General features: G+C 44.9%; 1 protein-coding gene across 1 annotated transcript in view; it reads left to right on the top strand.

Annotated features, from left to right (window-relative positions):
* Window positions 1-261: 261 nt before the first annotated feature.
* The window catches only part of LOC129381885 (uncharacterized), a 38,163-nt gene continuing 26,115 nt past the window's right edge, over window positions 262-12,309 (top strand). The window contains exon 1 of the mRNA XM_055065110.1: window positions 262-465. Within this exon, the coding sequence (XP_054921085.1) occupies window positions 295-465 (171 nt within the window). The 5' untranslated portion in view covers window positions 262-294. The remainder of the gene's footprint in view (window positions 466-12,309) is intronic.

Raw genomic sequence — 12,309 nt, forward strand, 5'->3', positions numbered from 1 at the left:
CCCTGGTTCGATGCCCACCCAGCCCATCTTGCAAGTTGTTTTTATTTAGCAATTGCCTTCCACCATTTTTTCTCTCACGGTCAACGCCGACTACGACACCGGCTTTTCTGCGACACGAGCTCCTTAACGCTCTCGCGTTAAAACGGGGATGTATCGATGCTGCGCAGAGCGCACCTCACATCGCGTCTCCTCACGCGCTAGGAGGCGTTTATAAAGCATTTTCCCGCTGCATACTAGCCAGCGCTGGCATGGCTCAGGGCTCCACCTCTGGACCCGGACGCGCTTGGACGCAAAATGCCGATCTCCCTCGGAGCGTTTTCAGCGGCCACAGCGGGTCGCCGGAAGAGGTTTTTTGTTCCTTCTCAAGACTATCAAGTTATTCTGCCGAGCCTGCCAACGGAAAGAATTGTGTTGAAAATGATACTTGTGCATGCTGAAGTTTCTGCTACACCCTACAGATTTGAGGTACGTTGATGCGTTGAAACGCAGACGTTGTCACATTAACCGCGTACATGATGAATCACGTTTGGGCTACCACCCTCAAGGACGCTGCAGCGTCGAGGCGGTTCTTGGGTGGAACGCTAGACGGGACCATAGAGTTTACTATATGATACTACAGGGAACTCTGGCGCTGCAGTCGTTTACCCACCATGGGAATGATGGGAAGTACATGGATTTGTCTGATCCTTGTTCGTGTGTATTCACAAACTATTGGTGCTTTGTATATTACGCTTTATATGTGTTCAATGTCGTACGTTGCAGTGCAATCTATACCTTTCGATCTGCAGAAGACGCTGCCAACACGCACGGTCGCTACTCATTGCAACGATTGAACATGTCGAGATGGCCACATCGAAACGCGCCAAGCGTCTGAAGGCACTGGCATGCCCGCGATAGATTCATAAGGGCTTTTCGCATCGCCTATCGATGCATGCGTCCATGGCTTAATGCTTTCAATATCAGGCTTCAGTGCTAGAGGTCCTGCGTTCGAATGACGCCATCGGACAACTTTATTTATGTTTATTGAATTGTTAATTACGCAGTACATTGTTTAAAAGGGCGAGTTTACAAAGCCACGAAGCCGTGTGAAGCCAGAATGACAAAGGTTAGGCAGCTCCATGTACTTCCCATAATTCCCATGGTGATATACAACCACTCCCTCTGGAGCTGCCGTAGACACTAGCGCCAGAATTCTCTGTAGTAATTATTTTATGAAATCCCATGGATGGGACAGGCATCAGTAAGCTTTCTAAAGAGTAGCTATTGCTGGCCCAAGTTGCGGATGTGAAAGCGAAGGATAACACCCACGTCCACCAGTAATAACGCTGACACGACCAAGTCTGCGTGTATGGACGCCTCTGAAGTATCAAGCTCTGGTGTCTCATGTGCCAGCAAAGGGGGCTCACGAGAATAGCAACGAGACAGTGGCGAACACCTACGCGGAAGAACATCCATCAACCAAGACGGGTATCCTTCGACGGTCCACACTGCGACCTCGACCGAACCTGGCCACCGGTGAAAGTGTGGCGGCAACGCCGTGTCCTGATAGAGAGAAACCGCATTTTTTTTACGTGAGCATCCGCCGCCGACAAAGCATAAGATCTGCCATGGCGCGACGCCCCGGCATGCGGCTTCTTGGCACCGCACTTCCCAGCCTTTCTTCGTAATCGCTATGGCTTGTATTCCTAAATCACTAGGCATCACGACGGTTAACGTCTGAGGCCTTGCGTGTAAAACAGACTCGGCTGCACCGATTTCTGACCGAATTTGAGCTCGACATTGTGGTGATACAGGACACTAAATTTGATGGTGAAGCAGAGACTGGGAACATGGTGCGACGTTTTACGTAGTTTTACGACGCAGTGGTTAGCCATGCTGTAGGTTCGTCAACGGGTTGTTGACTGCTTCTTAGCGAGATCTCGGGCTTATCGATAACAACGAAAAGAATTTGGTAGTAGTAAGTAGTAGTAATTAGTAGTAGTAGTAGTAAGTAGTAATTTAGCATTAATAAGATACCTCTTTCAAATATTCACAGCTGACAAAATTACATTAGAGAAAACCAAACATGTTAACCAATATTGAAAAATACATTGCCATAATTGTGCGCCCTATTTTACAAAAATGTAGCAGGTCCAGATACGCACTAAGCAACTTTCAAATTAGCATCGAGCACGAACTTTTGACAATACGCTCTTTCGAAATGCAATACAATACAATGTCCACATTTAATGTGCCTGAAATTGAAGCTGGTGATCTCTGCTTCTTAATTGTTTTTCATAACGTTTTGCAGCACTTTCCAGGATACATTTTTGAGTGGATTCAAGATAGAAATTCCTGCAGAAACGGTCCCGTGACCCGCCGTCGACGTTAAGGCGTTATCAATGAAGCAATGTGGTGAAACACTTCATCATGGCCACCGCATAAACGCATCTTACAGCAGTCGTGCATGTAGACAGGATCCTCCTTTCCCCTAGATATGCTTTGCCCCTTTGTGGCGGCGCCGACAAGTCTATGCGCAGCGCATGTCTGGATGTATATCTAAATGTATTTGGCGAGGTTGTGATACCGCACTGAGCCTACAACGCTTTTATAGATAACGTTTGTCGTTCAAGAGCGCCACATTCTCGATGGCATAAACCACTGACTCATGTTGGCGCAGAAAGGTTCACTGATGAGCGACACATACGCAGTGCCACATACGTACCCAGCAATCAAAGTTGCCATGAAAGAAATATAATGCACAGAGACACATACCCATCGTCTCATACCATGTAGGCTCAGTTTGGTCCAACGGCTGCTTTCAAACCCGGTTCCTTCATGAAAGCCATTCGGTTCTCTGCCCATTAGACCATGGATTGCCCAATGACACAGAGTGGAGTAAAAGAAGTTAGACAAGGGCCCTTAGAATAGCGGGAACTGGGTGAAGCTATCAAGAAATGCTAGTCTGAGCAAACCCAGCCTACTTCATAACTCCTAGTAACGGCCAGATGACAAAAAATTGAAACTTTTTTGTTGGTTCGCATATTTTTTTATTTGTTCTAAGCAAACAAATTTAACAGTTTATGCTGTTTTATTGAGCCCATTATGTCACACAACTTTAGTGCTGGTATGTGCCTTTTTGGGATGCATTTCTTCAAGTAACCAGGTGACAGGGGTGGATTTACGCGCGAAAAATGTGCCATTCTTGCTGTGTTTCTCATGACTGTGCTTTTCCATGCTCCATGCACAGGAAAGGAGCTTCTTACACATCCACAGTCTAAGTTTGTATTGGAGATGTATATTATTATTGATGAAACGCTCGCACATCGTTTGGACACTCAAAAGAAAAATTATGAACACTATCTTCAAGATTACGTCACAATGGCAAGTTAAAAGCAAATATTTCTTTATCGTATTTTTCTTTTGAAGGCTATCATAGAAATTTTCTCGTTGTGTACAAATGCAAGGACTCGGTAGGCTGCGTCCTTTTGACTGCAGATATTAAAGTGCTCTACGTAAATCCTGTAATTCATTATTGCATTTGAAACATTTACAGAACTACAAGTCGCAGTAGCATGGCTCCCCGAGTTTTCCGGCACCTCTGCCAAATCTTTTTCTTACTAAGATTAATAATTTTAGCATACTATTATAATAATATATTACTATGGTAAATGATTATTCTAGCATAATAATAACATTACAATACTAATAATAACAAAAGCAACAGGAGGCGGCGAAAGACGAGACGAAAGGAAAGTAACGTACCAGTGACTGAGCAGACGTACGCATCTTCTAACAGAATGTTCGAAGACCTCGCATGAAAGCTCATAAGTTTTTTTTTTCAAATACTATTTCTTGAAGTGATTCCGCAATCGCTTCAAATGAAACATGGATTTCACCTGACATGTCAAACCTGTCAAACCTGTCAAACATGTTTCACCTGACTTGACAAACGAAAGTCATTGAATTTAGGATGCTCATATTACTACCTTCAAAACCGCCCAAAAAAGCCAGTTCTGTCATTTGTTTTCTGAAGAACTGAAAGGGACAATAAAGCTGAAAGACCGCGTGCAGAGAAAAAGGGGGGCAAATAGGCGTAGATAAGTGGAAACTTCTATTTAGGTGATGTGGTTGTCTTTGAAAATTGCCCTATAACAATGATCACTACAACCACGTTGAACGGATTGAAGCTAGCATGACAGGTAATTATAAATATGTCTGGAGCTACGTGCGCTCTCATTCGTCTGAAAAGAGCGCTGAAAAAGCGCTTCTTGTTGATGAAACGAGAAATGCTGTCGCGAACACTGCTAATCTCTTTACAGAACATTTCGTTTTATATTTCATGTAAAAAATGCCTCTACCTTAAGTAACTTTCCTTGCCAGTCTGACAAGGTGCATAAATTGTACATGGTGTACACACCATGTACAATTTGAATCCATCATTCGGGTTGCTCTACTGTCTAGGGTTGATGAAACATCTTGATGTGTATTCCGACAAAAGGCTAAGCGTCTCTTCACACACTAAATATGCGAAACAACCTGCCCTTCGCGCTCTTGGTACCATTTTTGTACACCGCATGACTTCCGCTCCGTGTGTTGCATTTACGTAATTCAACTTAGTGGTGCGCCTTCCACTACTTCATTACGCCTCTCTAGTTTCTGGCGGAACGTGGGAATCCAATTCTGACCTCATTCAACGCGTCTAAAAAAACTCAAAAAAATATCAAGCAACGCTTTTGGCGTTCCACTGTTGGAACAGCCATTTCACCTTTCGGAGCAAGTTCTGGCGTAGGCAGAAAGCCGATTTGGCACCGCAGCAAGGACTTTTGACGCACACGGCATATGCTTACCAGATACCGTTCAAATTGTTTTAGTCGATATGTTGTGGAAACGGGTTTGCGCGAGGCTTAATTCGCGAACAAGTGGGTTGCAGTCGCGGTGGACTACGCGACACGCTACGCCGTAACCCGTGCTCATCCGACCAGTTGCGCAACTCATGTTGCGGACTTCCTCCTACATGATATTATTTTGATGCATGGTGCTCCGCGTCAATTGCTAACAGACCGTGGCCGTACGTTTTTGGCCAAAGTCATCGACGACATCATGCGTGCCTGCTCAATACGTCACAAATTTACCACCTCCTACCATCCCCAAACGAACGGCCTTACTGAGCGCTTGAACCGCACCCTTACAGACATGCTATCCAAATACGTTTCCGACGACCACCGTGACTGGGACCTGGCTCTACCTTACATTACCTTTGCATATAACTCTTCCCGTCTCGAAACTGCTGGCTTTTCCCCGTTTTACCTCTTGTATGGCCGCGAACCAACGCTACCACTGGACACTGTGCTTCCGTCCGCCACAGCTTCAACTAGCGCTTATGCCCGTGATGCAATCGCCCATGCTGACCACGCTCGCCAACTTGCGCGCAGTCGTCTACAAGTGTCCCAAGACAAGCAGAAGCAACGCTACGACCTCCGTCACCGTGATGTCCATTTTGTGCCCGGCAGCCTCCTGTTGCTTTGGTCACCTTCGCGTAAAGTTGGCCTATGTGAAAAACTCCTTTCTTGTTACACAGGCCCATATCGCGTGCTCCGCAAAGTGACCGATGTCACCTATGAAATCGTTTTAGCCACGCCCACTACGTCCTCCGCTGTGACAACCAGGGACATCGTCCACGTCGCCCGCCTCAAGCCCTACAACTCTCCACGCGCCTTGGATATTTAACAGCACCGTGACGGTGCTTTTGCCGCCGGGGGGTAGTATTACGATATGCTCAAGCGATGCTCAAGAAATGAGCCGCCGCGAGAACGACGACGAAGTTGGTCGGTGCGCTTGGCGCGAGCGAGTGTCAGCCTGGCTGCCTGGCTCCCGTGTAAGTAGCCTGTAAATAGCCTCTTCTGTCTGTGTCTTTCCACACGCAACAATATGGTCGTAGAAAATAAGTTCAAGAATACACTAAAGGCCACCCTAGCACGCAGTTATTCCATCGACGAATACTCGCACGGTTATCCTCTTTTTTTCCCTCAACGGCGCCCACATGTTCACGCTGAGCGCTAACACATAATGCCAAAGTTGACATCCTGGCCCATATCCATGCTAGCAGTAAAACTGGTCATATTATTAGAAAGCATAATCTATTTACTAAGTCACACATGTGAATGCTGGCATGCGCTCATTAATGCCATTTTAAACTATTCAGAACGTGCGATTCAGATGACAGCGGCTTTTTTACAAAACCTTGGTAGCACCTGCAAACATTTCAAAAGCTAACCTCCAATCCTATAATGTGACATACTCCTTCGAAAAACTCCGCGGTACCACTCAGGTTCAATCCAAACCGAAATAAAATGCCAGCCAGACGGTACAGTGACATAACATTCTACGTCCGTCAAAAAAAAAAAAAAATACGGAAATGACGAAGCGGATGACTCCGATGGGCTTCTGCTTCCTTCTACGGTGATGATGGTACCGTGATACTCTTGGTTTTGATTTCAGCACCGTTGGAGGGAGGTTTTCGCTGGTATGCGTGCTTTGACGCAGGCTTCGCGCGAGGACCCACTCTCGGCGCAGCTTGGCGCAATTGGAGCAGCTGTTCCACCACTGCCGTTCTGGTGACCATAGTCCAGCCCTCTCAAATATATCTCAACACACGCCTCTAAAATCAAAACATATTAAGTCACGCCTTCTGTAAAATGTAATCTATAAAGTGGTCCATGGCATTGCGCATTGAAAAATCTTCTTAATGATGTACAGTTTTCCTTGCCAGAGAAGTATACCATTCCTTATACCACATTTACTGCAAGGTCTTGTTGCATCAGGGACTGTCCTATGGCTGGACTCCAAAAGCAACTAATAAGTATTCTGCCTTCGTGGACTTGTTTAGGAGTTCACTGCCGGTGTTTCGTATAAATTTACATAATCATGTATGTTTGACTCCCTCTTACGCCCCCCTCCTCGTTAGTTTTCAGATTTCTCCCTCTATATCGCGTTGTTTTGTCTGCCAAATATGTCTTTTTGTACATTTTGTATTGCGCACTACTTTTTAGAGGCACCAGTATGAAGACTCCTACCTCTTCCTGCGCACAGTTATAAAAAATTTTTTATTGACTGATGCACTGATTGATTGGTTGCATAATTGTTCTTATTGTAATATTATTATCATACTCACAATTATGTTCATTCGCATGCTGTGCATTCTTATTCCCTTTCAAACATACCGCAGAAATAGTCTGACGATGACTGTCGACAGTATACGTTGAGCTTAAATCTTTATAGCGACGCAGCGCATCGCCACCGGCGAAGAGAGTTATGTATAAGGTTTAACACAAGTACCCCCCCCCCCCCACGAATCCTGCACGTGGCCTCCGAATTGCATGGCTCGCCGTTGCGTGGAAGCCATCAAAAAGGCGCCACTACGAGACTCCTTTATCGCGCTTCTTAGTGGACACGCGGCGCCATCTAGTAGCGCCGTTGAGAAGTCAGCGCGTTGCCTCCGAGACAAGAAGCATGGCGCACGGGTGCTCTGTGTCTGTGTCTGTGCCTGTGTCGTATTCCGTGGCATATCTTTTTTATTGGACTCGTTACTAGCGTTTGCATATAGGTACAAGCACAATTTTCCCATATTTTGTACAACCTAATGTGAACATTAGGTTGTACAAATATGGGAAAATTGATACAACCTGAAACCTGACAACCTAATACCTGAAACATGATACATAGCCGATAGATACAAATGCACATACATAGACAGTTTGCTCCTGGAAAGTTCGTGAAGTGCCCTGGGAATGCTAAGACAATAAAATCGTTTCAGCAAGGTGGCGTAAGGTCCACATGCGGCGCACTGCAACCGGTACGACCTTGTTCAGGTGGTGCTGCGCCGTTTAACTTAAAGATGGCACACCTAACCTATTTTACTATATGCCGTTGTTGAACACTGTAGTGAAAATTATTGAATTGAAAACATCGTGCTCATCATAATGTGCAAACATTTAGGAAGCAGCCCTTGCAGGCTTCTGTAGGCATTACTTTGCAGCTTTGCGGCAAAATTTGAAACAGTTCTTCATTTTACAAGGTCATTTTGCCGACTAAACTTTTATTTTCTGTATTGCAGCTCAAATAAAACACCGGACTTTCTCAGAAATAATTAGCGATGATTATTACAAGCAAAAAGCCGTGCAGCTATTGAAAGCTATCTACTCTGTTAAGTAATAGAGGGTATGAAGGCGTATTTTTTATGCCGTGAGGATACTAAGGTAGCACTTTTTTATTGTTTATCATTGATTGAAATCAGAGCCGGTAACCACAACTTCTGTAGCGGTAGAGTAGGTGGCTGTAAACATACGCCGGTTGATATTTATTTTGTTGCCACCAGCGACTCGTCCCGGTTTAGAATACATCTGCCATCCTCTACCAAAGGAGCAAATGATGGTTGATGAAGTGATGGACAGTTTTTCCCAAGCACGCTAGCACAGCATCTAAGCCTTCGGGCATTACAATGTTATCGACGACAGCACGTACTCCTTATAGAGTTCTAATAGTCGGCTTTTGGCAAATGCTCACAATTCGGTTGCGCAACAGCCCATACCAATATTATACTCATTAGCTTATAAAAACTGGTGATTCGTTCGCTATATGCCACATACGCATGCCTGCAATTCTTGGAACTCACGTGGTAGATACGGACGTTTAGAAATTTTGGAATCACGGTTACACCAAAGATGAATTTTCTTTCGTAGCTCAATGACTTAACTTTTTTATCTTGAAACGATTATCTTATTGCTTCTATTGTAAATTGTCACTTTTTCTTAGCTACATTTGTTCACTTTTTGCATAGCTATAGTTGTAGCCCATAACTGGAGATATGCTAAAGCGTTTCACGATGGTTAATTGCTAGCACCTAGCAACTTGGCCAAATGGGGAAGCCTAAACCTGTTTTTTCCCATTTCGCTCTGTATCTGACTCTCATCTTTATCATCATCAGCAGCAGCCTGGTTACGCTCACTGCAGGGTAAAGGCCTCTCCCACACTTCTCGAACTACCCCGGTCATATACTAATTGTGGCCATGTTGTCCCTGCAAACTTCTGATCGTCATCCGCCCACCTAACTTTCTGCCGCCCCCTGCTATGCGTCCCTTCCCTTGTAATCTAGTTCGTAACCCTTAATGACCATCCGTTATCTTCCCTCCTCATTACATGTCCTGCCCATGCCCATTTCTTTTTCTTGATTTCAACAAAGATGTCATTAACTCGCGTTTGTTCCCTCACCCAATCTGCTCTTTTCTTATCCCTTAACGTTGCACCCATCATTCTTCTTTCCATTGCTCGTTGCGTCGTCCTGAATTTAAGTAGAACCCTTTTCGTAAGCCTCCAGGTTTCTGCCCCGTACGTGAGTACTCGTAAGAAACAGCTGTTATACACTTTTCTGTTGAGGGATAATGGCAACCTGCTGTTGATTATCTGAGAATGCCTGCCAAACGCACCCCAGCCCCTTCTTATTCTGATTATTTCAGTATCATGCAGTCACTACCTGTCCTAAGTAGATGTATTCCCTTACCACTTCCAGTGTCTCGCTACCTATCGTAAACTGCTGTTCTCTTCCGGCACTGTTAAACATTACTTTAGTTTTCTGCAGATTAATTTTTAGACCCACTCTTCTGCTTTGCCTCTCCAGGTCAGCGAGCATGCATTGTAGTTGGTCCTGACTCTCAACAACATGCTAAACAGTTTGGGCGCAAGAGCTTTGATAAAATATGTGAAATGAAGCCATGCATGTTGTCGTAGCAGAGAACATCCTGGTGCTACTGCGGTTGGTGTCTGTTGTGTTAAGCCAATGCTTTTAACCATCGGCGCGCATCAGCGTATGCGGGGACTGTGCGCAGTCTCCTCGTCATACAGCTTTTATACACCTCTACCCTTTCTTGCCTGCTGTCTCGCAATATGACAACCGTTCCACTCTATGAAGTAGGAATGGCAGCGAAAACTGACGACAGTCAAAGCTCTCAAACGAAAAGCAAATTGTTTTCGCTGCCATTACATCTTCACAGAATGAAATGGTTGTCATTTTTTTGTGCGTGTGTGTGTTGCGAGTGTGGCGTTGTTGCTCGTTCTGAGTTGCCCGGGCTCGCGATTACCGTTTTCGTTCAGCATCGCGGGGCCGTTTTCCGTCGGTGGTGGTTCCGCGCCGGCGCGTTTACATTCTGGTTGCTTTTCTCTCCAGCGCTCCTCGTACGCATGTTACTTTTCTTTGGGTGTACGAACTATGCCTACCCGCCCCATGAATAACGCAGCTGTCATTAGCGCCAATACCTCTCCTGCTTATATGATGCAATAACCTTCACGTCACGCTATTGTTCACGGCGAGCGTTCTAATCTGTTCCGCATTTTGACATCTGCGCCACCGCACTGCACCCGCACGGGTGTGTTAGAAATGGCTAAGTGCGTTTCGATTGCCAGACGCCAGGAAAACTACGTTCTTACCCTTGTGCCTGGCACATCTTTGGGTCCTACGTGTGACAAGGGTACCTAGGTTCACGGGCGCGTTACAAGCCCCCGTTACAGGCCCCGTGGCCACGGGGGCCTGTAACGGGATGCACGATCACCAGGATCGGCCCAAATGATGATTTATTTCTGTTGACGGACGCCGAAAAAACTACCGAACTTAGACATATACAGCTTTCGCTGTAATAGATGGTGAAAGTCGATGATGTTACTACGTGCCGATCTCACAGCTATCACTGCAACACTTGCTTTAACTTTGCATCAGCACCGCGTGCCTTAAGTGTAAGCCGCGCTTCCTTCACCGCGTAACTAACGATGCCCATGATCAAGTAATACCAACGATAGTACCATCAATCGGGGAAAAAGTCTAAGCGAACAGGCGCTGCGATGAACATTAATTATTCTCTGCAATTCCCCTCAACTGGCAATGGCCTCCATCGCGAACTAAACCGTAAAAAATTAGAACACTGAACTTCCCAAAGTCAAAGTGCTCAATGAAATCAATAAAGACCATAGAACATTGGAATAAGTGCATGTACTTGCAGTCAGTACTCACTGTGGCCAAGTTTCGATGAAGCTGGAGGTTATGCATTCCATAGCCCGGCGCGTAAGCCAGTTTCTTTCTACATGGTTCGTCGGCCGCCGCGATATCTATTGCCGCTTACCAAGACAATGCGAATAAAGATGAAACGGGTTTGCAAGGATGCGTTACACACATGAGGTGGAGAAGGATGCACGTCAGTACATGTCTGCTTCTTTTTACATTTTCTGCGCAGCTGCAATTCCTCGAATTGGCATATCATTGGTGAGGCAATGATTCGCTTCTTTTGCGCATTAACCCGAGCGATTTTCTAACGCCTCATTGGCTCTTAGGTGCATGCGACTTCAATAAATGGTATTTGCTGCTGTCAAACAAGTGCAAAGGTGAAAGGTGTGGCGAGTGCACTTGTGGTGTGCTATTAAACAAGGACTGAACAATAACGATAATGTTTGCACATCTGAGTACATTGCATCTAGTGCTGACCTCATTATTGGAAATCTTAGGGAAGTTGTTACGGAATCCATAGCTGTCACATAATTTTATTATATGCCTGTCGCATTAACCCTTTTGTGTATTTGCCTCAAAAATTTATTCTTTTGTTTTGTAATACCAAACTATATTCTGCCAGTGTACTCAGTTTATTATGAGGATAAGAGGATTTTTTTCCCACACCATAAGAATGGTAAGAATGAAAATTACAGCATTACGTCCTAATCTGCAGATAGTCTTGAATTCTGCTATCAAATATTGCGTAGGTATTTGCTCGACAGTAAAGCAAACATGCATGAACAATAAATCATATCTAAAATCATGCTCCTTGGTGTTCGACTTGTGCCATTGAATAGTACAAAAGTTTCGAAATTCGGAAACTATACTTGTGTTCTGTTAGGTGAGCACCTTAGATCATGTGATTATCATTACTATTACCTCAACAGATAAACCAAGTCATAGGTCAACTTACACCTCCAGGCACTGTCAGCCTACTGGGATTTAAAGCACTAAGAAAGGTGGGTAAATACGTATAAAAAAGCAAAATACAAATAAAGAAATAAACCTTACAGAATGAAGAAGAAGCGGTTTTTCAAATTTCATCAGACGGGACCGTTGACGCTATACTATCCCTGATGTCATGTGTGAATTATGTAAACCAGAACAACGATCTGAAGTGGGCAGATGTGGTGTTGGCCATTACAGGGTGAGCAATCTCTTAAACAGTCCATATTTGGCCAGTATGGCACTTCGTACTCAACGGTATAATACATTATGAAGAAAGCAAAGACACGTAT

Source organism: Dermacentor andersoni, chromosome 10 (assembly GCF_023375885.2).
Source record: "Dermacentor andersoni chromosome 10, qqDerAnde1_hic_scaffold, whole genome shotgun sequence".
Lineage (NCBI taxonomy): Eukaryota > Metazoa > Arthropoda > Arachnida > Ixodida > Ixodidae > Dermacentor > Dermacentor andersoni.